The 26,932-nt window shown below is 43.0% G+C and overlaps 2 protein-coding genes across 7 annotated transcripts in view; both read left to right on the forward strand.

Moving 5' to 3' along the window:
• The first annotated feature begins 618 nt into the window (after positions 1-618).
• Positions 619-8,821, forward strand: rp9 (RP9 pre-mRNA splicing factor). Its single transcript, XM_053862556.1, has 6 exons — positions 619-911; positions 1,032-1,062; positions 1,136-1,265; positions 3,677-3,768; positions 5,263-5,324; positions 8,240-8,821. The coding sequence occupies exons 1-6, from the start codon at positions 766-768 to the stop codon at positions 8,445-8,447; spliced, it is 669 nt and encodes a 222-aa protein (XP_053718531.1). The 5' UTR covers positions 619-765; the 3' UTR covers positions 8,448-8,821.
• A 5,148-nt stretch (positions 8,822-13,969) lies between these two features.
• The window catches only part of elmo1 (engulfment and cell motility 1 (ced-12 homolog, C. elegans)), an 89,372-nt gene continuing 76,409 nt past the window's right edge, over positions 13,970-26,932 (forward strand). For 4 of the 6 annotated variants that reach the window (XM_053864046.1, XM_053864051.1, XM_053864050.1 and 1 more), the window contains exons 1-2: positions 13,970-14,086; positions 22,774-22,910. The gene's annotated coding sequence lies outside the window, so the exon portion shown is untranslated. Of the gene's footprint in view, positions 14,087-14,510; positions 14,530-22,773; positions 22,911-26,932 lie in introns of those variants that run through there. The other 2 variants (XM_053864047.1, XM_053864049.1) reach the window with 2 other exon arrangements.

Here is a 26,932-nt window from a genome sequence, read left to right on the forward strand (position 1 = left end):
CATCCTATGAATTTTGAGGCCAGTTATTTACACACATTGCTCACTGAATTAAAGTTAATTAATGAACAAAAATCATCTTCAACCAGTTGAAGTGTGTCAGTCTCTGGCCTCTTTATCATTCTATTGATCTCATGCATGCTGTTATGCGACGTCTCGCAAACATCAATCTGTGAAGTACAGAACACAACACGACCACCAAAGTCAAACAAGTTCTTGGTTTTAGAAACGATTGATTCTCATCTAATTTTGCACTCGACTGACCACCTGTTGTTTGGTGTAACCCATGCCATGAAGACAAACTTTAACCATTAATAATCTTGAAACTTGTAACACTTTTTTCTCCGTCTTGTCTAGTTTTGTCTTTTAAACAAAGACACCTATATTCTGCGTGTCTTGATTTGTAGTAATCCGGTACTATGGAGTCTTTCGTATCAAATAAAAAGCAGTTAGATGTTAAACAGATGGATTTTAACTGGCTGATACTATTCATATGAACCATTTTCACCGTCAAATTTCGCACAACAGTGAGTCTTACCGACATATAAAACGAGTCTGCGCCATTCATGTGATACCGTTACTTCTCTGCAGGAGGCGCCAGACTTTCATGAATAGGCCAACCGGAAGTACATGCTTCACCCCGTGTGTCGTTAGCATTTAGCTAACACGTAGCTCCCACTTTCTCCCCGTTATAAGACTGCGCGATTTAAGTGGCCGACCCTCTATTTCGCCGTAAAGAGGGGCACCGCTGACTCGGTCGTTGGTAAAATGTCAGACAAGAAGCGAAGGAGAGAAAAGGAGGACCGGCGAGAACACAAGAAGCAGAAGATCACCGCACAGGAGTTGGAGAAGCTCAAAACACAGTCGAAAAGGCTCAGCCAAGAAGTCCAAAAGCTCAAACACGTCGAAACCTTGTGAGTACTGTGCTTCTGCTTTACAGAACCAAGTGGAAACAAGCTAAACTCTAAAGCAATTTGAAAGTGAATGTAAATAATAGTTAATATCTCTAACTAAGATGCTCTGCTTTTATTCAGCTACGAGAAACCTCCACCCGGACTCATAAAGGTAAGCCTGAATCTATGTGACTCCGCTGAAGCACATTCATTTGTTGAGCATTAAAACGACTTGGCACTTGCAGGAGTATGAGGAGAAGCCGGAGGACTGTATTCCTGCAGAACCTGGGAACGAGGAAGCTCGGAGCTTCCTGGCTCACGCCCCCACCAAGGGCCTGTGGATGCCGCTGGGAAAGGAGGTCAAGGTGATGCAGTGTAAGTCGTCCGGACGGCAAAAATGCCGACAGCAAAACCTTTGGAAACTTGTTTGTCATGACAGCATAATAGAATTATTATAGTTTATGTATAGTTTAGGTTATATTTTCAGAAGAAGATTAGACATATAGTGGTAGACTATAGTGGAGTTGTAGTGAGACAATCTTGTAGTGAGACAATCTGGTCGGTACAAGAAAAAGAGACTAGTGTCTGATGCATTTTGTGTTGACTCTTGGCCGTCCAAGTGTTTTCTTCTTTCACCGTCACTCTTATGTTTTACTTTTAAATGTCATTTATTTTCCTCCAAATTATTGTCACATGTCACAGTGTGACTTAAGATGCAGAAAATGGCGTCTACAGCCAGATACAGTGGTACCTCGGTTCTCGACCACAATCCGTTCCAGGCAGACGTTCGAGAAGCGAATTGTTCGAAATCTGAATCGATTTTTCCCATTACAATGAATGGAAAAAGAAATAATACGTTCCAAGCCTTAAAATAGTCTTTTGTAGGAGTGAATGTAGAGTGTCTGCTGCAGGTGCGCTGTTCCTCTATGTGTGTGGCCGCTGCATGTGGGAGGGGTTGCCGAGTGAGTGACGTCTCTCCAGAAGTGAAGAGGTGCCCGGTGCGTGTCCAGCTCTGAATGTGCGCTTCTGTGCAGTTTGGCTGTGACAAAGTCATAAACCAAGTCACGCTCTGTCCCAGACTCGCCTCATCCCTGTCCCAGCGCTATATAATAACAAAGCGCGTCATGGGTCAAAAAAATCCAGAAATTTTTGTTCGAATTCTGAGACGTTTGAAAACCGAGGCACCATATACCTGAAGAGATATCGTCATGCCATATTTGGGGTGATAGCATTAACCTTTGCCAAATCTTGTCAAGCAATTGAAGTGACATCAATTGGACGCTTGTACTGTATCCATTGTTGATAAATGAATAAAGTCCAACTGGTTCATAGCAATCCATAGTTGAAGCCCTCTCGTTTTATTCAGTCCATTTATGCTATCAACCCACTCACCCACACGCTACAGTAACGTGTTTATTTTTCATTGAGTGAACATGTTGATGCTCTGGAACTTGTTGATGATTTGATCAGCCACCATTATGGGGGAGATGTATGACTAAGTGTCACTGAATAGATCACAGAGGTCACACTAGGGATGGGAGCTTACGCACGCGTCAGTCACAGCTAAGGAATTGCATACATGAATATGACCATGGCGGTGCGTTGCTCTCCAGCTCCACGCTGTTTGGCAGCTGACCCCAGAGCGTGACAGTTGCGAAGAGTCTGGAGGACTTTTTTCACGATCATAGTTTTAAACATGTTTTTAATACAAGAGATTCTCAATAATAACATGAGTCTTTGGATCAGTGTTGGGTTTTGTTAGGTCCAGGGTCCTTGTAAGTTTTCCAACGTGCTTGTCTTAGTTGGTTCATATGGTTCAACACATATAGGGTTTCCTTCAGTGCTCGCGTCAGCAAAAGACGGCTGTGAAGTTAGTTGGATATTTGACATTTGCTCTGGTATTGTGGATGTCGTCCTCTGCTGCATCCACAAATGGGGCTCAGTGATGGCAGCCAGACTGTCTCACAGGCAGCACTAACACTATTATCCTGGATCAGTTAGGAATTTGTGAAATCATCAATCATACCAAAGATAAATGACCGTTTTTTTTGGAGACAGAATTGTTTTTTTTTGTTTGTTTGTTTTTTTATCACGCTGGGAAATGGACTGATTGAGAGTTGGTATAATAATTTGAAGAATATTATATGAGTTAATGATAATTGATGATAACTGTTTCTAATATTTCCTCCAGGAAATGTGTTCAGATGGGTCGAAAAGTTATAGTAAACTGCTAAGAGGCATCAGGTACATTGGGAACGGCACTTGGACAGCGGAATTTAACCCCAAAATAAAACTTGCAGCGCAGTCTGTCAGGCTACGAACACGACAGGGTTCTACAAGAGACATGAAACATTGAATTGCTCATCTCTGCGCTTAGTTAACTATCATGTTATATTTAAACATAAACAAATAATGTTGGAGACAATCTCTGGTAATGCAGAGAACAGAAGTGACCAGTTAGTAACTGCTCCAGCTAAGTTTCATCAGAAAACAACTGGGCTTTCTTGACAGACTGTTGTGTGTCAAGCATGTATAGAATGACAATTCATTTTTTGTAAGTCATATTGTTTTAACCTGATAATTGTTTCCTCCCATATCACCGAAGCTTGGACCTGACCTCAATACAATAAAGCATAGATTATATCTCTTGGACGAAAGTGAAGCGTTTTAATAGAACCTGTCTTGGTGAACAATTGTCAAGTGTGAACGTGAGTTGTGTCGCAGTTCAGTTGTGTTTCCGCCTTGAGCATCACCTCTGATCTGTGACGTCTGGACCCTTGATGCAGGTTGGCGGTGCAAGCGTTACGGTCATCGCACTGGAGATCGAGAGTGTCCTTTCTTTACAAAAGGCAACCAGAAACTGGAGCAGTTCAGAGTGGTGAGTTCTTCTGCTCTGAGCCAAGTTTTCTTGTGTAGCTATTTATGCAAACGATAATGATGTGTGATTAAGGAAATGGGCTCGTAATGATTCATGGAATTCATCAAACTGCTAGAATGGAAGCGCTTCTGTAAGGTGAAGCTCGGAGAGGGACCTCACATAAGCAGTGAAACAACCTTCGCATCATAATGCTTTACGCGGAGCAGGGCTGTCAAACTAAATCAGGCAAGGGGGCAACATTTTGAACGCAGACCGGACAATTTTTAAAATATATTGAAGTCTGTAAATGGTGTTCTTTGATTTAAAAAAAAAAAGCAAATTATTTATGCCTTATCCGTGAAGGATGGTAAATTGCATGATTTTAAGTAGATGTATAAATACATAACTAAATGTTTACTAAATTAAAAAATGACTATTTTTGTCAAAGAAAAAAAAAACAGCAATGTTAACACGTTTTACACATTCCTACTTTTTTTACTTTTATTTATTTATTTATACATTTAATTTTGCATGCATTTTATTATTCCAACATTTCTTCATGTATTTCTACGATTTTTATTTATTTTTTTTTTTTCCACTTTTATTTTTGTCGACATTTTTGTCTTGAGGTCTGTTTTCTGGATGCACGCAGCACCCACTGACTTCATACAGTGTCGGGAGCAGGCACGACGCCTCAGAGATCGGCATCGATTGCTTTGGTTTGTTGCTTTCGTCTAACCTGCTTCAGACTCGCTGTCAGACTGACTTATAAATGTATAATAATAATATATACAGTATACACAGAAATAGCACCCTTCTTTGACAAAATAAAATCTGAAATCATTTTTTTACATTTATTTACATATTGATTTATTTAATTTATACATTTAGTTATGTATTTCTATATTTATTTTTTTTATAACTATGCCTTTTATCGTCACTTATACTTGTCTATTTTTGTCTTCAAAATATTTAAACTGTCCTTCACTGCTGACTCACAACACAGAAGGCCATTTCTTTTGACTTGTCCTACTAACGGTTTGACACCGATACAGGGACCCTATCCAGCATTTTCAAATTTCCGTAGGTAAATATAAATGTAGGTAAACATAAATGCTGACCTGTTACACTTCATCACATTTACGGGCCTCATCATGAGGCTGGTGTGTTTTTTTTTTTTTCTTTTTCTCTCAGTGGTTTCCTTTTCATGCCACTCTGATCATCTCTGTGTTTCTGGAATGTGAACTGGTTAGTCTGAAGTTGGCAACACATGCTCATTTGCTGCTCCAGAGTCTTCGTGCCGAGAGGCCGTCCTGCTCTTTCAGAAATCCTCTGCAATGATTACCATAAGTGCTACTGTATCACATTTTTCCATCTCATTGTTGCTGAGACAACAGAACATGTCAGCAAAATGTGTGTGTCGCAAGATGTGGTTGTCTTTTTTTTTGGAATATTCATCTGAAAAATGCTGTTCTGCTCTCACACTTGACCGAGTTTCTGTCCTAATTCTTTCAGGCTCATGAAGACCCCATGTACGATGTTATTCGGGAGAACAAAAGGAACGAAAAAGAAACCAGGTAACACTCTTCTCTTTCTCCTGCCTGTGTGCTGTTGTTTCAGATAATCTTCAGGGTTTGTTTTTTTCCCCTTGGAGGGGGTAAACAGGTTGAGGCAACCTGAAACATTGTGGCTGGTGGGAACAGATAATGTTTGACACCAGCAGCAGGGCTGGTTCTCACTTCTGAACCCTGGTGAAGGGGCACAGCAGCAGCAGCACGCACCCTTGAGTGTCACTTACATGCATAATGAAAATGTTGCTGAGGGGCCTGTGCAACCTTTTGCAGCACTGTGATGGAATCTCAGCTGTGCATCTTATGAACTGTGGTATCTTTATAAAGCAGCCGGGAACAGTTCCTTGGGTTAGGTTTGCATACCAGGTCACGGTGTTCATTAATAATGTATGAGATATTTTGACTTTTGTTGCTGCACTAAAGGTAAAACTACTCAAATAATGGGGATGTTATGGATGTGAATTGCAGCCAATAAAATTATTTTAACCAACTACATGTATGCAGCTTAACATTTCTCACAATTTCTTCTGAATATATAACAATGACCAACAGATATAATGTGACACATTGGGAGTGTTATTGTGTGTACGCTGGATTCATTCTCAAAATCTGAAGAGAATTATCTATCCCGCTCTGTTTTCTTTCTTTCTAAGTGCGTCTGTATGTGCTTGTGTTCCTTCCATCTTTTTTTTACCTCAATTTTTCTTTCCTCAATAGCTTCTTTCCTGCAGTCCAGATCACTTTATATCTCACTTATTTCTTGAGATTCTTCAATCCTCCAGCTTCAGTCACTGCCGCTGCCGTGCTATGTGTCTGACTGAATTTGTTTTTCCCAAACGTTTCTCAGTGTGTGGATGTCATAGCAGTGACTGGATTGTCCCCAAACTCCTCTTAGATAATTCAGACCTCTGGATAGGAAACGGAAGGTTGCCAGACACTGTGAAACACCTCAAGGTTGACTCTCAGTATTCCATCACTGCTCTTCACACTGGTCTCATTGGCATTCAACATTCAGATCTTACTGAGTAGAGTGTCCAGCAGCAACTATCTTCTGAGGTAGTTGAGGTCTGTAATTACAGTTATTTGTTCAAGTGGAGAGGTACTCGCTGAATTTTTTTTGTCTTTTGATATTCATTTTGCTCGACGGAGATGTGGCTGGTAGCATTATTTAAAAGGCTCAGTGTGAGGAATTATACTGTGGTTTGTTGCAGCAGAGGTTAAACTAAACAAGCTTTTTTTTTCAAGAAACAAGAAAGGCGCTTTGACAGTGCATGCCTCCGCCAAGCCACTCATTTTCCTCCTAACTGTGGTGTGAATATTATTGCCCTGCATACATTTTGTCTACGTCATACAGTATATGTGGAACACGTGTGATCAATCAGACCGCAGGTGGCAGTAGCGTTCAATAGCTCCATCAACACACATGGAACATTCGTAAATTGAATACATTGTGTTGCTTATTTATTTCTGTGATTTTGTTGTGTATTGTGTGTTATGAATCTTGAGATAGTTCATAAATCCAAACAAACCTCCAATCAGCCCAAAAATGAAATTTAAAAAATTCGCCAAGAAGATAACTTTATAACTTTTTAAGTTACGGTGCCCACTTACAAATCGCTGACTAACCCATGTCGTTGAAACATAATATTACTTCTGTTATAAAGTTATGTTGTTTTTATTTTTTTGTAATAAGTATTTTAACTTGATTCAAGTAATTTAATACTTTTTTAAATTATCGATATCTTGCAATTCATCTGTTCAGTCAACTCACGCTACATGGCCATTTGCAGATCAATTTTTTTTTTTTGTTTTTTGCGTAAACATACATGGATAAACCACTTTTGTTCAGTGGAGATAATTGTCGCTTAGCTCCTTATTACACCATTACTAACGGTGAATGTGAGTGATGTGTCGATTATACTGCGTCTTCTTCTCTCTACCATACCAAGTTTATTTATAAAGCACTTAAGATTGTCACTAAGTGCTGTACGGCAGTAAAATCAGGATAAAACAGACATTAAAGACAATACATACACAAAGTTAAAACGGGGCAGATAGACGAAAAAAAAATCTCTAAACAAAATCTATAAATATCTATAAACACACACACACGCACACACACACATATATATATATATATATATATATATATATATATATTTAGCCAACACTAGCTTGTTCAGCACGCACGTGTTAGCATTGACTTACAGTGATTTGCTTACCTGGTGTGATTGTGTCGCCCTCACACAGATATGTTTACACATTTTAGACATTTGTACATTCTTGTCAACCGTCGCCCCTTATGTTGCTGCTGACACATTGCTGCGGTTCACATTCTCCGTCCTCTTGGAAACGAGACATGGTCCAGAGTCTGGCCTGGGAAATGCCACCGTCGGCTGATAAGTTTTACGGCAGGGATTAATGATGTAAATCTATCCATCTCTGGGACTTCACTGTTTGTTTAGTGATGGTTTAACTGTGTTGTTGCGTCGCTTAGTAGCTGCTTTGTGCTGTAGCGACTTGATTGAATCTGCAGTTTACCCTCAGTGATGTGAGAAAGCTCTCGCACCGCCGCGGCCCCTCCAGAGGTCATGTGCAGGTCTGTGTTACATCACTGGATAGAGGAGCACTTCTTCACTGACTAACTACGTTTCCTCCCGCACTAATGACTGCAGCTGCCCCAGCCGCGAGCGCCAAGCAGGTGTGGAAACGACCTTAAAATCCTCCGTCGCTGCACTTTGGGCGGATGTTCAGGAACCCTCTGATGAATTGCGATGCCAGTTGTCAGAGTGCAAACTCACTAATCCAGCCAAAGTTGGCCGGTGCGGGAGCGATGCAGCAGCAGCAGCGTCCTGACTCAGCATTGTTTGTCTCCTGGTGGTTAATTCCTCCTCTTCTTCTCCTCAACTTCCTCTTCGCAGGATCCAGCAGTTGCAGCAGTTGCTCCAGGACACCACTTCTTCATCGTCCTCCTCCGATTCAGACAGCTCCTCTTCGTCATCCGACCACCACCACCGCCGCAGCAAGAAGAGGAAGAAGAAAGAGAAGAAGAAGAAGGACAAGAAGAAGAGAAAGAGGAAGCGCAAGCACAAGTCTTCCAAATCGAGTGACTCTTCAGACTCAGACTGATGACTGCAGATGTAGGAGCTTAAATGAAGGACAGGGAAGCGAAGCCCGTGTGTGCACCCAAGTCTCCTCTCTGCTGGGTTACATCCAGCATTTAGTCCGAGGCAAGGACGAGTGCCTTGCTGCATGTATCCGTTAGAGCGTCGCCTGCATGGAGGCATTGATATGTCATGTCTGCGTGTTTGTATTCCCGCCATTTTCTGCTGTGATTGTAGAGCGAGTCGGTGCAGCTGGCACACGAGCCAGAATGTTGGAATCCTCGTGACTGTTCATAAATATCTAGAATGGCTTGAGGTCGGAACATGCTCCGCCACTCAACGGGAAGGAATGTAAGTGAATGTTTTCCTCATCCTGAGAATTAAAAAAACGCCACTGTGGTCGCAAAAACATGGACCTTTGTCCGTCTTTGTTCCCCTGGCGTTATCTGGTGGATGGAATGTTTTCATGGCAAAAACAAAAAGTGCTTTCACTTGCTGCAATCTCCATCTGGGCCGTGTTAGAAGCAGCAAAACAGTTAGGTCACTCTGGGGGACGTGTCAGGTACTTCCACGCTGCTGCACAAACGCACTCATAACTCAAGTCAAGCACACACATGCTCATGAAATTGTTCTAGAAATCTTCTTTTTCTGCTAGGAAGCCCCTCCACAGAAACCTTATGGGAACACCAAGGTGAATAAGGAGACTTTCTAATCTTTCTGGTTCGTCCGGGTTGTGCGCTATGGCTTGACCTATGCTCTGCTTCCCTCACTTGTGAGCAAGACCCTTGGATACTAATAGACATGGGAAAGATTTCCAAATGAAAAGCATTGTTTCTAACTGGGAGGAGCCAACTGTACCTCTATTTCAGTCAAAATGTCTTCATGGAAACAGGAAATGCTGACAGTTCAACTGAGTAAGGACTGAATATTGAATTCCACAAAAACACTACTTTGTTGACTCGGTGACACTGAAAAGGCTTGTGATTGTCATGTCCCCTGGTGAAAGGTGCTCTGTGTCTGCTGTGAGTTGCATGACACGTCTGGCTCGGGCGGCTTGTCTGACCCGTGTCTCGTCCAGGAAGACGGAGTGCTTCAATAAAGCAGCTCCTAGGAACCGGATTCTCTCTACGTGGCACCGCCTCCCTCCAAGACGCCTCTGCGACCGACTCATCTGGGAGATTCATTGAGCGGCTCAGCCAGAGAAAAGAAAAGTCTGTGCGGAACAGAGTGTTTGAATGAAGCTGATTTATTTCAGGTTATCAGTCAGAGCGGCCGCCAAGTCCAGACAGTCACAGCCACAGAAGTCAGATAGAGAGAAGACGGTGGAGGAGACAGAACACAGCTGAAACTTACTCGCAGTAGTTAGATCACAGACTAGGTTGAACAATTCTGACGTCTTTTTCATGTTGGATTCTGGTCTCTGTGCTGGCTTAAAGCGTGGTGTGATCTCTAGGCCGGACGACTGGCGACACTACAAAGTGTTTGTGAGGAAAATGCAAAGTATTTACCAAAGTTGCACTAGAATCATTCGGAAATGGGCTCAAGTAAGTTGTTTATCAAATATGATCTTTAATTCATGTACACCTGAGCCACTTATTAGGATATTTCTGGCACAAATCGAGGAATAGACAGTAAGTCATGTCTTCTTATTGAATTCAAATGCTACATAGAAATACTTCAATTCCGCCAAGGAGGTCATGTGATCGTTTGATGGTGATGGTGGTGGTAAATATTCAATACAAAGGCGTATAGTTATGCATGGAGAGAAGACTTTGAACAACTGAAACTAACCTTTGACCTGGCAACATTTCAGCTCAGTTCTAACCGGTCCTCAGAGGGCTGAGGCTGTTGCAGGTTTTGTGCTTGACAGGTCCGACCAGTCAATCACCCACAGTTAAAATCAGATGTCTGAACTCTGCAGTCAGTTGCTTCTCAGTTTGCTGCAGACGATCGAAAACCTGCACCACCCCAACCCTTTGAGGACCGTTTTTTTTTTTTTTTTTTGTAGGTTACTAATGGGGAAAAGAATTGGACCCAAATAGCTTGACCCTAAATAACTGTGTTTCACCGGAACATTTTTCAGTCCACCAATTCCAGGTGCAGTGTGTTAAACAATGTGATGGATAACATCAAAGGACTTCCACCTCTAACTTCCAAAATGAAAAGTAAAACATTTGCAAAAGTGTCATGCTGAAAGGAAGGCAGTGACCTTCGGGGAAGTGGATGGGAGAGAACCGTCCAGAAATGAGAGAGGGCTTTTTATTGGACACAGAGACGCAACGGTCTACACAACGACTCGGCGTTCAATTACATCTGGTGGTGGTGAAAAGCCAAATGGGCTGCTAAAACCACTCCACTGCCTCTTTGCGCACTCGGATAAGAGGATTACAAGTTCTATCAGCTCTTTGATTCACTCTTCTTGACCTCACTGTGTCACTACTGTCAGAGCCAGAATTGGTCAAAGGAGTTTGGCGTGGACAAGGAACGGTGACGTAACATCAGAGCTGCATCTGAATGTGTGACATCTGACAAGTTCCCTTCCACTTCCTTTACAGCGCTCCGCTTCCCTTTATTATTCATATTGTTTCCTCATGTTTCCAATTCTTGTTTTTTGCTGGGACATTCTTTGCCAGTGGTTCAGTCACAGTCTTTGTGATTCCGATCATTCTATCCAGCTGCAAATAAGCGGGAAACTTAGAGCTGCGTAGCTACTGTCAGGAATGTAACCAGCAAATTTGTGTCTGTCCAGTTGGAGGGTGTTCGGTTGAAGAACGCTGCGATGTGAGGAGAGTAAGTACAAGTAACATCCGACTTACGACCGGGATCGGTTCCGACCAACCAGTTGAATGCCATTCAAAATGGTATAGGATACACAATGTCAATGTGTTGTGTTTTTAAGCAACTTTTTCTATTGAATATTATATACCAAGCTGTTTACAGCCGTAACTGTCGTACGCGATGCTGGGCTGTTACATGCTGCGGTGCCAGACATTGAATAAAAATGTCTAAATACGTGGTCGTAAGTACAAATGGACGTAAGTCGAGCAGGTCGTAAGTCGGATGTTACTTGTAGCGGTGTGCAAGTGAGGCTTCATGAAGCAGTGTCGTCTTTTTCTGCTCTCAGTTGGTAGTAAAAGTGGAAGTTTGAAGCCAAAGATATTAGAGCGCCATCTAGTGGACTCTGAAAATAAGGACCCAGTTTCATGAAGCCTCAACAGCCTATCACTAATTAAAGAAAGTAAAGTTAGCTTAATGTTAGCTTGTAACTTTCTCACGTGCAGCTCTAACAATATCATCATGACCGTGTGTCCTGCAGAACAGGTAGGTGCTGACCTAAACTAAGGAAGGAGACCCCCATGGGTCAGAACAGGAATTCACCAAACTTGTCTGCAGGAAATACGTTGTAAATCGTAATGTTGTCATTGGTCTGAAACTGTATTATGTTGGAGTCTTGCTACTCTTTTGCTCTTTACTCACTCTGGCTAGGAGCAACAAAAAAAGGCTTTTTTGAGGATTTGAAAACCTGGCACTCTGCAGGTGAGAGCGCCCAGGTGGGCCTCAGTGGGAGAAGCGAGGTGGACCGTGGGGCCTTAAGTGGGCTGGAGTTGGGAGTTTCTGTTCTTTGTTTGTTGATGTTGAATTTCCCCAAAATAAACATCTAATCGAATCTCATTTTGGGACGCGTTTTGTTTTGACTCTGACCCTGACATATGGTGGCAGTAAACTTGGATGTTTTTTGTGTGTGTGTGTGTGTGTGTGTGTGTGTGTGTGTGTGTGTGTGTGTGTTTTTCAGGTAAGCTGGTTTTCCAACAGGGAATGAATTGCCTTTCACTAACATGCCAAATACAGTGTACTATCTCATACTTAAACGCTTAAAAGAGAAAAGCAAGACACATTCATTTTTACTTCATGTGCCCTGGGATTTAACCCACAGCTTCCCAAATGTTTTGCAATGAATTGTTTGGTGTAAGCTGAAGTCAGATGAGTGTGTGCGTGTGTGTGGAAGGCTATTAGCGACTAACTCATCCTTATTGTCTCTGCTAAGACGGAGCCCAGGCAGCTGGAAGAATTCCTCAAATCCGTCCTCCTGGGAAACTGAGCGACTCATATTCGCTCACTCATATTCGCTGGTGTTGATTTAATATCAGTAAACAGTTGGAATCATTAGAGAAATTAAAAAGAGGCCTGTGGCGCTGCACTGCAGTGTTTTTTGATAACAGTCACTCTGTCCTCTGAAGCAAAATCTGAAACTGGAGCAGTGTGTTATTTCAAGGCCACTGTGCAACTGTAGAAGGTCAGAATCAATGTGTGTGTGTGTGTGTGTGTGCGCGCGCGCTAGGTCACATTCAATAATCCTGAATTATTGAAATCTTTGTTCTTGTTTTTCATCTCCTGAGTTGTTGAAGTCAGTGCTTTTCCGTCGACACATTTTCAATCTACAAGAAAATGATTCAAGTGAATCTTGAAGGTAGCTACATGGGGTCACAAAGGTCAGTGTTCTCGACATAAAAAAACCCAATTAAAATTGTAGTTAAAAAAATATTTTTCATGAAATGTTTTGTATTGTATTACTAATTCCAAAATTACTAGAAAATTATTTAATTTTTTAATGTTTTTTTGTTCTGTTTTTTAAACTGCATGTTGCATAATCGAAGGTAAAACTGTTTTTATGGTCCCTGACAGCAGCTCCAGTATATAACGTGGCCCCATCGGACGGTGAAATCACCCTCCCCTGGTGAAGAGAACATAAACACCACAACAACTTAATGCACAAACCAGAGCATCAGGAGGAAACATAAGTCTCCTATAATCTTGTCAACGATCCACTCGAAGTTTCCACAGTCATTTTTTCCATTCACAGCGCATCTCTCTGCTTTTCAGCGACCACGTACTGGAGCCAAAACATCTCCCAAAACAAGCGCGTGCCTTGTCAGTGTGTCACAAATCACAGCCAGATGAGAGGCTTTTTAGCAAGCAGCTCACACACCTGCTGAATCTGCCGCTGTTTTCATGAGAGGAACATTGCAGCGACATGGCGTTTGAGCTAATGTGAAGGTCAAAATATCAGCTTTGCCTCTTGTTCTGGGGGCTGCAGTCTGGTATGGGTTTGGACGGTGGGAGGAAATCAGAGCTACTGGAGAAAAAGCTCGGTAACATCATGACAACACACACATATATAGAACCAGGGGATTTTGGGAAGTCAGCAAGTCAATCATTGAGAAAAAAACGTCATTGTCAAGACGGGTTTCGGGGAGAAAAAAATAGCTTGATGGTGAATGAAAAATGTATTTGTTTTTTGAAGTATTATCATTGAATGACTGGTTATTTGGGGCAGAATATCGGTGTTGAAGATATTTATGCTGGCCATTTAACTGATTTAATTTATTAGTTTTTTTTCCATAATAATCTACATTTTTTAACTGAAGGCCCTACACTAGGAGCTACAGTATTTCCACTGTCTATTCCCTTTGAAGTGAGGCGAGTTGGCCCTGCGAGTCGCCTGCAGGCGGCTGACATCAGCCAGCAGGCGGCAGACAAGAGAAGGAAGTGCGAACATCAGCAGTATGAGCAGAAGGGGGGGGAAGAGAGAGAGATCCACACACTGAAAACACACTAACTCTGGACATCATCGCGGCGTCGTTGGAGAAGAAAACTCCGCATCAGGTTTGTTAAAGCTCCTTTGATTCCTCTGCCGCTGCGCAGCTGGATCCCGTCGCGTTGGATCGCGACGTGGAAGATGCACGTCACTTCTCTGTCTTTTCTTCCACTTCGCTGCAAGTCTTCAGCGGGGAAAAGCGACCTGCCGCGGTTTGCTAGTCAGATGAATTGACTCTTAATTCGCGCTGGTGTCTGAGGAGGAGCAGCAAGTTTGAACCCGCAGTCGAGCGTGACGCCTGCGCTGGCTTTGCTCGATGCGATCGTTGACACACGACGCTTGAGTTTTCCCTCCCTGTCAGTGGCAGATCTGTCGCCGAAAAGCTTTGTGAGCGGGGAGGACGGAGGAAACGGCTCCGCGCCTGCAGATGGACCGCGGCTGGATCGAGCCGCTCCTCCGCTTTCAATCTGAACGCGACCAACTAATTCTGCGTTGGAGCTCAAACTTCTCAGTTCGTAATGTGATGTTGTTTAGATTTATTACGGGCATGATGGAGGTGGATAACTTCTGATGACAACGCATACATTTTATTGTCATTATTTGGCTATATTTTGATATGAATGAAGGGTTTGAAATGCAGTCGACAGTCGCTGCTCTGCCACTGCTGCAGTGGTCAGTGGCCATCAGAAGTGATCTAACATGGTGTGATGAACTAACGCAGGTGTCTCTGAACTCATGCATTGGTGACTTCTCCTCCTCTTCTCGGGGGGAAACTGTAAATGTAGTTTCATCCTTCTTGATGAAGTTGCGACCGGTTTTCTTGTCCAGTGAATCCCCCAGCTCTTCCAAATATTGGCTGCCCCAGGCGTCACCTGCGGCACCAGGAAGGGCCGCACAAGTGCGCAGCTGCTGGTACTTTCTGCTTGACTTGGCATCGCTTGTAGCAACAGATATCTGAAGCCACTCTTTTGTTCTTGTGAGATTCTTTGAGTCAGAAGTTTCCTGGTCCAACAAAGAAATGCAAAACCTTGTGTTAGTTGAGTGGCGGTTTGTTTTTGCCTGTGACTGTAGGAGGATCTGAAGTCCTGCAATTGTCTGCTTGTTACTTCTTAGTCCCCGGCGGAGCGTAACTTGCAGTGGCAGGAACAGACCTCAGCATTATGCTGGGGTGTGGCTGAGGTCTCCAGCGCTCTGGTGCGGGTGCTGGTGGTGGCTCTGCTCCTGAGGGCCAGTTCTGATGGAGGGGCAGTGCATTTACATGCCCTGTTAACCACCAAAGAGGACTCTGTTGTGACGGAAGCGCACGCATGCCTGCATCACCGCGTCGGCTCCATAATAAACACTGGCCCTTGTGCAAGACTGCCAGGGATCTCTGTCGGCCTCTGTGTGCAGGGACCACCAGCTGCGACTGTGGCGTCTTGAATATGCTTTGATTCCAAAAACAACAGTGCAGTACAGCATGTATTACTCTAATACTAATATATGCCTCGGAATACTTGTTTAAGTCCTTGAGGAAATTGGACAATATCCACACCAGAGCTTGTTTATCTGAATAGTTCAGAAAACCACGTTCATTTCTGTTTTGGAAGGAAAGGTTTGCAGATGTGGTTTGGAAACTCAAACTGCAGTTGACGGCGTAAAGATGCACGAAGTTGGCGGGAAGCCAGGAGGGAATTTGCGGGTACCTTGAGCTGGGCTGCTGAAAGAGCATAACACAACATACTGTAGGGTTCGCTTTGTGTTGCTGCGGGAATGAAACTTTCATGGAGCTTCGGCTGCCTCTTCGTACGAATGCTGGGACGTCTCTTTCATGCTAGCTTTTCGGCAATGCTAGCACTGGCTCCGCTTATGAGTTTTTTTTTTAATTTATTTATGTTTTCAATTGTTCATTCATGTCTGAGGATTCTTCAGTGGAGCCCATTGGAATGACTGTGAGCATCCTATACTGTGGCAAGAGCTTGAAATAACCCAGGGAGTTATGTCTCCTCCTTATTCATAGGCAGCGAGCTACCGTCATTTCAGACAGGAGGAAATCTGTGTATTTCATTTATATATTTGTTTGTTTCATACATTTTTTACTTTCACACAGATTTACATGTCATTCGACATTTTATGTGTACATTTTTTTGTATGTATATTTTGATGTAGTTCATCTGAAGGGAAGGATTTGATCAATCTAAAATGAACAGTACAATGCTTGTGATAGTATTGCCTTGTTAAAATATAGTCTTTTTTCGTACTGGATGGAGCTGTTCAACCAAAATATATTTTCAAGTTATTTAAACATAGATAGACAAATGAACTCCGTTGGAAGCAGATCCTCCCTGGCAGACGTTAGAAATGCAGCTTACAGGACACTAGCTCGTAAGAGTAGTACAGCAAAACATTCACTAGCTACTTCCAAAAATGGACAGGGCAGTTGTTGGGGTCACTTGTTTGCTGATCGGTTGGTTATGTTTGTGAGCAGCTGTTTGTAATAACGTGTATTTCTGCCTCTCTTCTCAAGCCAAGCTAAACTGGCGGTTGCTTTCAATACTCATGAGCGAGCTCCTGCTAGCATTAGCTTTAGCCTTAGCTGTCTGTTATGACTTGCCGTCGCCATGCTTACTTGAGCGTGGTCTGGATGACTGTTGAGCGGACATAAGTGTCGAATGATGAGTTCTCGTGGCGGGTCTGGCCACTCACTGCAAAGCAAAGGGTGACAGTGACTGACTTTCAGATCTTTGCGGAGATGGAGATGAACAGTAGAGAAGATGAGCTTTACGTAAAGAAGTTGAACCTGGCAATAAAGAAAATCCACTCAGATTGATCTGCACTCCTAGACATGATCATTGCCTCTCCCTTAGTCCGACCTTGTGTTTACATGCATTGTAAAATGAATATTTTTCTCGGACAAAGGTGGTAATTGGCTTAACTGATCCTGTCTTATTCTAGCTACAACCCAGCTTGTCGTCTCTTATTACGAATGTTTTGTTTTTCCTTTCTTCTGGAACCTGTATGCGAACGAATTGCTGACAAAGACATGGTTTGGCTTGTCAATGAGGCTTAACGGAATGGGAAATGATCTTTGCAGTTATAAGACTATGGCTTAGTCACATGTGTCTCTCTAAACTTTCCTCACGGCTGGTAAGGCTTCAGTTTCTTTATTCATACACTGGGGCTTGTGTTGTTGTTTCACTCCTTACCGGGAAGTGGTTGCTGAAAAATGAAGCGTTTTGTTCGTGACTTTCAGTTGTCTGCAGTGATTGTCCGTCTGCTGCTGTCCTGCCAGGGACTGTTAACCAGTTCAGGTGTCCCCAATACTGAAGTTCAAGTGTCCCCAACGCTAAGCAGAAGAAAACAGAAGTGCTTATACAGTATAGTCGCTCACTTGTCTTTGAGCCACATTGTTCAGTTTGGTCATGGTCTGTGGTAGTGAACACTTCCGTCAGCGAGTTCTCACCATCCTACAACCCATTATCACCCGGGGTCAAACTCGAACCCCTAAAATGGTTGTTTTGAGTTTCACCTCATGTTGTGCTGATTTGGTCCACATGACCTGTCGGTTAATGCGGAGAGTTGGTGTTCTCACGGAGGCGTTAGCTGGAATTGATTCTGCCCGTAAGTGAAAGCTGGGCAGCTGTCCAATCCAGTTCTTATTCGAGAGAAAGAAGAGTAATTTCTCCAACTACCGCAACTTTTATGAGACCGTCTTCCTGAACACGCGGAGCGACGGCTTCACATCTGTGTTATACAGTAGCTGCATCCAGGTGAAAACACTTTCTGATTCTGCCAAGTGTTTACGCTTCCTCTCCTCTTCTCAAGTGTAATCTCCGTAATTTCGGAGCCGTGTTTCCCCCTCTGCTCGCGCCCTCCTCCATCCCCGCTGCTTGTTATCTTCCTCTCATTAGCTTCTGCTCCTCCACTTGTTCTCTCCCGCTCGATATCTGGCTGTTAAGTTTGCCATCATCTCTTATAAACTTGCAAATGCTGAACACATATTCTCATCCCTTCTGGGAAATGAAAGTATGCAAATATATATTTTTTTATTCATCTGTTATCTGTCCATCTTAATGAACTCATTTCCGTTGCTTTTTTTCTGCCCAAACCAGAGAGTTTTAGATGTGAAACATGAAAATTTCTCGTCCATATTCAGTGTTTACGATCTCCTCAGTGTCCTTAAAACGCATCCTGGCATTTTAAATGTTCTTCTGTCGGCTGGCTGTTTACGGTCTGGCAAGCCTGTCTTCCTGTAGGTCAGATTCATTTGCAGCCCCGGATAAATGCTGCCTTAACATAATTGCTCCCGATGGTATCAAGCGAATTAAAACAGCAGGTATGAAGGTGCCGTGAGAAGGTGCCAGACTGACAGATCCAAAGTGGGTGGCAGCGATGAGATCTCAGAGGTTTCGCTGATGAATTCCTGCTGACTGCCTTAAGACTCTATTAACCGGCAAATTAAGCCAGGGGGACCAACTAGAGACAGAACCAGACTAGGAGGGGGAAATGCAGGGGGAATGAGGGGTTTCTGCCTGAAGTGAAGCTCTCCTCACTCTGAAGCCGTCCTCAAGCAGTCCATCTCTTCGTATGTCTGGCCGGACCCCTGAAATGCGTGTTTTGAGTTCCGCGAGCAACAGACTTCCATCATTATGAGGAAAACAGAAAGATGAAAAACAGGCAGAAAACTGTCATGTTCTCCACCTCCTTGATGCCTCAGGTCCCCAACCTTTTTATCACTACGGTCAACACTTGACAATTGGAACGTGGCTGGGGAGGTATGAAGTTGCTACTTTGACCAGTCATATCAGGCCTTTGCATGTTTGTGTGACCGCTAAGACTCTCAAACTCTTCTCCTCTCGACCAGTGCCCTACCGCGCTCGGACTCTGGTCGCTATGGTAACGTTTAAAATTTCCTTCAAAATTTCATATAGATACACCACAATACCGAATATAAAGCACATCAAAATTTTAACTCTCCATATTGTTAAATCAATGGGAGCCCTGAGCTTGTTTCTCTGCAACAAGACGGTCCCATTTGGCAGTGACGGTAGACGACCGCGATAAATCCATATGTACGACGCCTGGTATTGTTTGTTAAGAACGTTCTTCTTCTTGGAAGTCGTCGGCTCTTCTGTCTCTTCACTGAACCCTTTACCCTTTGCAAAGAAACAAAAAAGAAACTGTTTCCTACTCATTTTGCGAGCATGTGGTTTAAACTTTGGCTCTCAAGTGACCGAGGCTTAACACAGAGAATCCGCTAGCTTATCAAAATAAAAGATCCTTGAGACTCAGATCATACACAAAACGGAAATAAGTAATTATTTCTTGTGCGGTCCGGTACCAATTGATCCACGGCCCGGTACCAGTCCCCGGCTTGGGGACCACTCCCTTAGATGTCACCTGTTTGTTTCGATATTTCTACTTTGTTTAATCTCGTGAGATGTCGTCTTTAGAAAAAGATATTTTTTCTGATGGCGGTGCGCCACACCCACGCTATATATTACTTTTCACCTTGGTTTTAGATGTGTGCTAGCAAGTCACAGACTCTTGCTTTTGAAATGAAGTCCGTTTTGCGTGTTAACAACCGAGCTCACCAGTGAGATTGAATATGTGCATGTAAGGGACGCTGCCTCATGTAGTTAACGTTTGGTTGGCTGGTGGTTTCCCAAAAATGTAAAACATTTTCAGACTAGCTTTGAGTGCAAACCTGTGGCTAAATGTTTGCCGAAGCTAGCTAGCGTATTGGCAGGGTTAAATAACCAGATTAGCTCATCATCTTTGGACTCGCATGTAACTCACGGTATTTATGAAGCTGTGGGCAGCAATTGTGAATGTCAAGCTGATTTCATAAATATTTCACTCAGAACTGGAAAGCCTTTTTCAGCTTGCTAATGAAGGCAGCTCATGCAGCGCTGCTCATTTCTGGGACCAAACTTTGGTTGGCTTTACTCACCGAAACTGTCGAAGAAAATGGGAGAGAAACTGAGGGAGGAGATGATGGTCATGTATGTGCTGTTTAAAGTCAGGTAATGTGGTGTGTGCTGCAGTGTCATGAAGTGATGAATGAGTTTATGCTTCACGGAGTCGGGCTTTTCCTTCAAACTCTCCCGGCTGAGTAAAGCAACCTAGGATGACCCAGAAACTGATAGAAGACCCTCTGTGCTGGCTCCCTAGCCGTCACATTCCAGCTGTGGTGGCACCGCAGAGCCGTGCAAACACCGAGGGGTGGGCTGGCCAACTCCGCGCCTCTGTTTATCCGCGGTATTTAGCCTCTCTGCGCTAAGAAGCTCTAAGCTGGCTAAACGGTCGGAGGGTAAATGGTCTGATGGCCTCCTCTGATATTCCAGCTGTGTGAGCGGAGAGCAGGCGCCGAGCCGTTGGTGTGCGAGCACTTTTTAGGAACATCCACTCTGGTGGAGTCTGCCAGATTGTTTGCAGCTGCTGCGGTCCAATCGTAGCGTGTGATTAAAGTCATATTTGTGAATGATTTATGGCGCATACTGGATGGGTGGGAACAAATCTGTAGATTGTGGTTTGAAATGTATTTTGTGCGTTTTATTTGTGGGACACGGCAGCGAAGAACTTGAACTCTCGGAAGAGTCAATGGCATTTTCAATGGCCAGTTTCTGTCTGTATCAGGTGTCAAGTCCAAGCACTTTTGACCAGCATATTGACTGTCTTTGGACCAGTTTGCTTCATTCAAACATGCATAAGCAGTTTAGTATGCACATTAAGGTTCACCCTTTTTTGCTGCATCTGCATATATTCTCCCTAAAAATGTGTTGTCATCACTTTAATGTAGTTGAGTTCAGAAACCTGACTCTTTTGAAGCAGTTTGAATAGGTGAGTTGTGACTGAAGACTGTTTGAAAAGGGTAGAAATAAAAGGTTATTTAAGGTAATATTTTTATCTATGTTCATTTGTGTATGTTGGATTATGATTTATTCCATGTATTGTACAAATGTGTGGCTTGATACTGTGCTGGTCCACCTTGCCGAGTGTAAGTACTCCGATAGAGCTGAAGTCAGTGTGACTTCCTCTTCAGGCTTCACTGAAATATGCCTAAAAACTGTAGGGTTTTCGCTGCATGTAAACAAGTCTACTTTCCCGCCAGGCCCTCAGAATAATGTTCTGCTTTTAAATCTCACACCATCAAATATATCATAAGAAGTGGAAACGTCAAAAGAAGCGCATAACACAAAGCATCATGGAGGTGGACATGAACAAGATGACTTTCGGCGAGTTATTTACGGAAGTATCTGGGAAAGAAACCTCACAATGACTGACGTCCGTTGCTCATGGAAGTGAAGTTCCACATTCTAGCCAAACATATGAAGATACGGACCGCTGCTGAATGGAGAGAGATTTACTTCTAAAACTAAAAACTAGTGTTTTTAACATCACCAATGTCAAAACGTTCCCCTCTGCTTTATTGTTTCTCTATTGCTTCTTGATTGGCTGCATTCCGTTCTCCTTTTTTTTTTTTTTTTTGGCGTACGCCCCAGTACATTTAAAAAAAATCCTGACGGAAACCCTGCATTGATCGTGGTCTTTGAAGCTATCAAAGAGCAGGGTTATTTCTGTGGGGCGTTGCTTTGTAGCTTTGCCATGATAAAACACTACATGTTAAAAACATTGTAGCACAACAACAAGCTCTCTGGCTTATTGGGAGGATTTAACCTTTTTGGAAGTTTGATATCTGGCCGTCTAATCCCACTTCCTAAAGGATAAATGCAGTATTACGTTACATGCATTACTTTCCATCGAGCATATCATGTTCGTATAGATCCACTAAAGCCAGCTGGATTCATGTCTGCTCATGATGAACATACATGAGACACATCAAGATGAGTCCCTTGTGCTTGACAAGATTATGACTCCCACTTGACTGAAAACACGCACTACGCTAGGGGCTCAAAATCTTAGCATGGCTGCCTCACCTGCCACCGTAGTGCTGACGAGAGCCCTGAGTAACAATGTTAAACATTTGCTCCGGAGCCATTGATGTACACATCCGACTGCCGGCTGGAGAGAGATGCACGTGCGCCGCAGTGACTTCTGAGTTTGAATAAGCCTCCTCACATACCACCTGAAGATAAGCCTCAGAGTTTATCGTCCCCAGATCTGTCGGTTGGTTACTGAAAGCCCTGTTCTCGATGAGCTCTTCTCTGTTTCTGAAGAAATCCTCCTCATTGGTCAGAAAACTCTCTCTGTATTTACAATGGTATCATTGTTTTTCCTCCATATTTTAAGGCAATATAAACAGCCTTGTCTAAGTTTTATCACTTAAGTCGTGTTTATTCTGCGGGGAAAGAACTGAATTAGTGAAGAACTCGACTTATAAACCTTTACAGATTTTACCTGCATTGTCACTGCAATACTCATCACGTCGATTGCTTTTTTTAATTCAAGTTTTGTAATTAACTCCAGCGCAAAATCCATCTTTTATTGTGTGGTGCATGACAACCAGTAACTGACAAAAGAACCTTTTTTATTCTATGTTTACGACCGACGCACGGCAGGCAATTCTTCTCTTCCATCTGCTTCTGCTGCGAGTTTTAATTTCACAGAGGAGTTGGTTTATTTCCAGTAAATCACTCGAAGGAGTCGCAAACATTCAAAGATAAACATGCTTCATCAATAATCCATGTGTGGAGATTTGGGCGGTGAACCAGTTCTGTCATGATGTTGTGGAGTGTGATGTGCACACCGGTGTCAAGGCCACTCTCTCCCTCTCTCATGAGGCATCTCTCTCTCTCTCTCTCTCTCTCTTTAGATAGGCGATTAAGCAGAAATGGAGGGGCTCTCATAACAAGGCAAGGTCATCGATACTCTCCGGATTGAAGGCGTGTTGCTCTCTGTCAAGAAGGCTGCCGGCTGTCTGAATAAATCAAACCAGAGAAGAAGACTGAGGTAGCTGTGCTCTCTTTTCTCTTCACTTTGTCCCCCCTCGACCCCCCTCCCCAGCCCACCAGGGTGCTCAATCCACCCGACTCTGCATATGCACACTGGCCACTTTGTGACCTCAGCTGCCCACACACTGACCAGCAACCTCCGTGTGCGTCACAGGATGAACTTAAAAGTCTCTCTGTGGAGACCAGTAGCAGCCTGGAGGCGGTTCATCACTGCTCCGACCTGCCCTCAAACCCTGACCCCCCCCACTCATCACCTGATGGGAGGCGCAGCCTCAGGATTACTTGGGGTTCAGCCAAGTTTCACCCATGGCCATGTTACGGATTTCAAAGAACAGGTCAGCAGGTCAGGCCCTCTGTTATCTGTCCCTGTTTTTGAAGTCACAACCGCTCATCTCTGCCATCTTCTGAAGAGTGGCTAGACTGCGTTTATGAAATCATCTGCTGTAGAAGCAGGAGCTTCAACGCTTGCATAACACGAAGACCAATAAGGTGAAGGTTAATCATGAATATAATGTAATAATGTATGATTTTTTGTTTTTGTTTTTATACAACCTCCATCTCGTCTACTGAAAATGAATTGGCGGGCTGTATTTGGCCCACGAGCCTAGAGTTTTACTGGTGGTGTTTTATGTGAGAATGTTTGTGACGTGACTAGTCAAAGTTCAAAAGTCTTGTCAGATGCACAGCATAACAAACATGTTTCCCGGCACAATGAAATTCTTGCTTTGACGTTGACCCATTAAAAAAATAAAAAACAAAAAAAGTAAATGCATTCACATGACATAGCACTCTATAAAGAAATACTTTCAGGAAGTATTATGAGATTCAACATGTTTATGACCTTTGTCCCTATCCTGGTTTTCAATTTTTGTGACTCAGTTTTTTTTTTTTTTTTAGCACATAATCATTGTTTTTGGAGTAATTTTAAAATTTGTCTATAAAAACAATTATTTGTTGTTATTTTTGGATGTGGAAGAAGTGTGGAAAATAAAACAAGCACTGTCTTCTCTGATCCACTTGTTGGGGCTGCAATGACTTGTCAATGTAGTTGACTATAACCAACTATTAATTTAACATTGAGTCTGAACATTTCGCGAAGACTATCGTGCCGTTGTGGTTTACACATACCTCTTTAGACCACATTATGGGTAATTAAAATATGAAGTTTGAAGACAGGATTTACCATGATACAAGTGCTAATAACAATGTATCACTATATGCTACGCTACTATCAGACATGTAGTTGTGTTCGACGACATGAATAATTGCTACTAGATGTTAGTTGCAGCACTACACTGTAGAGCACCGGATGACTTTCATTCTCTCTAGAAATATTTAGACTTTTATTGACTTTGACTTTTATTGCATTTATTGTGGAGTTAGTAACTAGAACCCCAAGGAATAAACTAAACAGAACTTGATGTCTGTCCTTTTTTAGTTCTTGGAAGCTGCTTCAATTCTTCTCACCATCACCTCACAACACAGTGTCATTTGTTTGGGTTGGGTTGAGTCACCAGATTCATGTTCCAAGTCAATATGTGATGAAGACAATATACAGTATTGCCTTTGAAATGGGCATTTTCCTGCTGAACCATCGGTTTTCGTTCTTTCAGCTATGGAAACAAATCTGTCTCACCAGACTCAAGTTTGTATGACATTGAATTTCAATCACTGAATATTTTTGCGCTGAATTAATTCACGCTGAATTTTTTCACGCTGAAATTTTTCTGCTGAGAATTTTGAGTATCGAACTATTTAATAAGCCAATATTATGAACTGCCCCGCCACCCTACTTCACTGTAAAACAAAATTGATATTTAAAAAAAGGTAGCTACTAAACTAGTCATGGTGGAAGATGGCAAACATTAGCTGACATTGCTAAATACGTGCGGTGACCCTGTAGAGTTTGTCTCGCATTCTAGCTCTCGACCAACACACAAAACCTAAAGTAACTTTTGCTGCCGGTCATAAAGCAACGCACTCATGGCCTATCTTTCTAATTCTCCGACATCATATGTGAGAGCTAAGGCATATTTCAAGATAGATCAGAAAATAACTTTTCTCTCTCCAATGACTGCCGTGACTTAGTCTCCCCATCCACCAACAGGTTTAGATGGAAAATTTCATGGAGAGGACATGACGCTAGCATCCCAAAAAACAATTTCATTTGTCATTGCGACAACTAGACGACTATAATCGACAAATTAGTTGCAGACGGGTTCCGTAGTGAGTAAGCGTAGAAATGGCTCAGGTGAAATGACCATGGCGACCCATGAAAGTATGCGACCTTTTGACAGAGGACACATCAAAGGGCACATGTTATTCCATTTTTAACACTAGAGTCACGTTGTTCCGCTATAGTTGCCGCCATTTGAGGAAGCATGTCTGGGATGCTTATGTTTTTCTGCAATTCTACAGCGACGTGTTCATGTAGGAAGAAACACACTGTGACAGCTCGGCGTCTGGAGACGTACCTTTTGTCTCTTTGTTATGAGTCCTTGTCGTTACTCAGGGATACGTTTATTTGTCTTGCTGCTTTCACAGAACACACAGCGCCTTGTTTTGTTGCTTCTCAGCTCTGATTGTTTATTTCCCTTAATCTCCGGATCGTGTCTCTGTTTGCTGCCTCAGCCCAGACAACTCAGTAGCCACCTGCCTCGCTCTGTGTGAAGGGAAGCTGCGGAATATCTGGGCGCGACCGTGAGCTCGGCAGGGCTCTGTTAGGAAGAGGGACCATACTAGTGGCAGACAAGCTTTTAATCTAGCCTCAGGCCGTGCTGCCGTTTCCCTGCTCGTGTTCTGGGGATTGGGAGCCTAAGCGCTGCGTGCTTGCATTTTTGTCTCGTGTCAGATGTCTGTGGCTGCATTTTTTTTCCCCAAACCCAGGCAGTGCCAAGGAAGGACGACACAGGAAATACCAGGGGCACTATGAGAATGGAGCGACAAGATATTTAAACACAGGCTGGAAAACTTCACAGCTTCATGAGGAAGTTCATGTTTAATGTTTGCAGAAAATCAAAAGCTCACCATCCCTTCATGGCAGCGGATATTTTTTTTGAAAAACACATCTTAAAGCACTTGGTAGTTCTGTGAGCATCCCGCCCTCAAATGTTTTGTTCTTTGTGTGAATGTTCAGTTGAATCAGCGACGCGGTCTGGCGGACGTAAAACATGTATTGGTTGGCTGTTAGAAAGCGATTACATCATTACAGTGACATTGCACCCAGAGCGATGCCGCTATGGCCCGAGGAATGCTTCTCTCTCGCTCTCTTCCTGTTTCACATAAATGTGGAGTACATGCAATTAACCCATAAAAGGCAAAAACGGCTGCTTGAATCATAACCCGGGTCCATAAATAGCCTGCCGCACTTAAACTGTTGTACCCCACCCACACTTTTACTGTTGTTGTCTGTCATAAGCCGCCTGAGCCTTGTTAAAAAGCCTGCCGCCTTTGGTGGTGTATTGTCTCGCGGCCCAGTTTATTTTTCAGAAATCCATCTCAATAACGTATAATGGAAGCAATGCCCACAACTGCATTGACCTGAATGGAACAGAACTTTTATCTGGCCGATCCTGTTGAACTCAACTTTATTTAACGTTAATTATGAATGAGCCCTGAACTTTGCTGCGTTGGCAACATTGCAGTCTGTGTTCTGTCAGTTTTATTTTGGGGTTAAATTGTGGCTGTGTGAGGCAGTGAGAACGGGAGACTGGGCGTCATAGTTTTAGCTTTGCGTTGCTTTACGAAAGATGGGCCAAAAATGTTATTAATATTGTTGTATTCGGCCACAACTAATGGTTATTTTGTTTGTTTCCTACTGCTTTCACGATTAGTTGACTAGTCTACATATGACATGTGCGGGTTAACAAACACTTGATATATTGTTAAATATTGTTTTGACGTTTTAAATTTGAATTTTAATTCCACAAAATGTGGTGTGAGAGCTGTCTGTCCTTTGTTTCCTTTGTGAAATGGTCCCGTGCTTTTGGGCTGCAGTGGTCTCAGCCATTACTGTGTGCT

The sequence above is a fragment of the Synchiropus splendidus genome, chromosome 4 (assembly GCF_027744825.2).
Source record: "Synchiropus splendidus isolate RoL2022-P1 chromosome 4, RoL_Sspl_1.0, whole genome shotgun sequence".
Lineage (NCBI taxonomy): Eukaryota > Metazoa > Chordata > Actinopteri > Syngnathiformes > Callionymidae > Synchiropus > Synchiropus splendidus.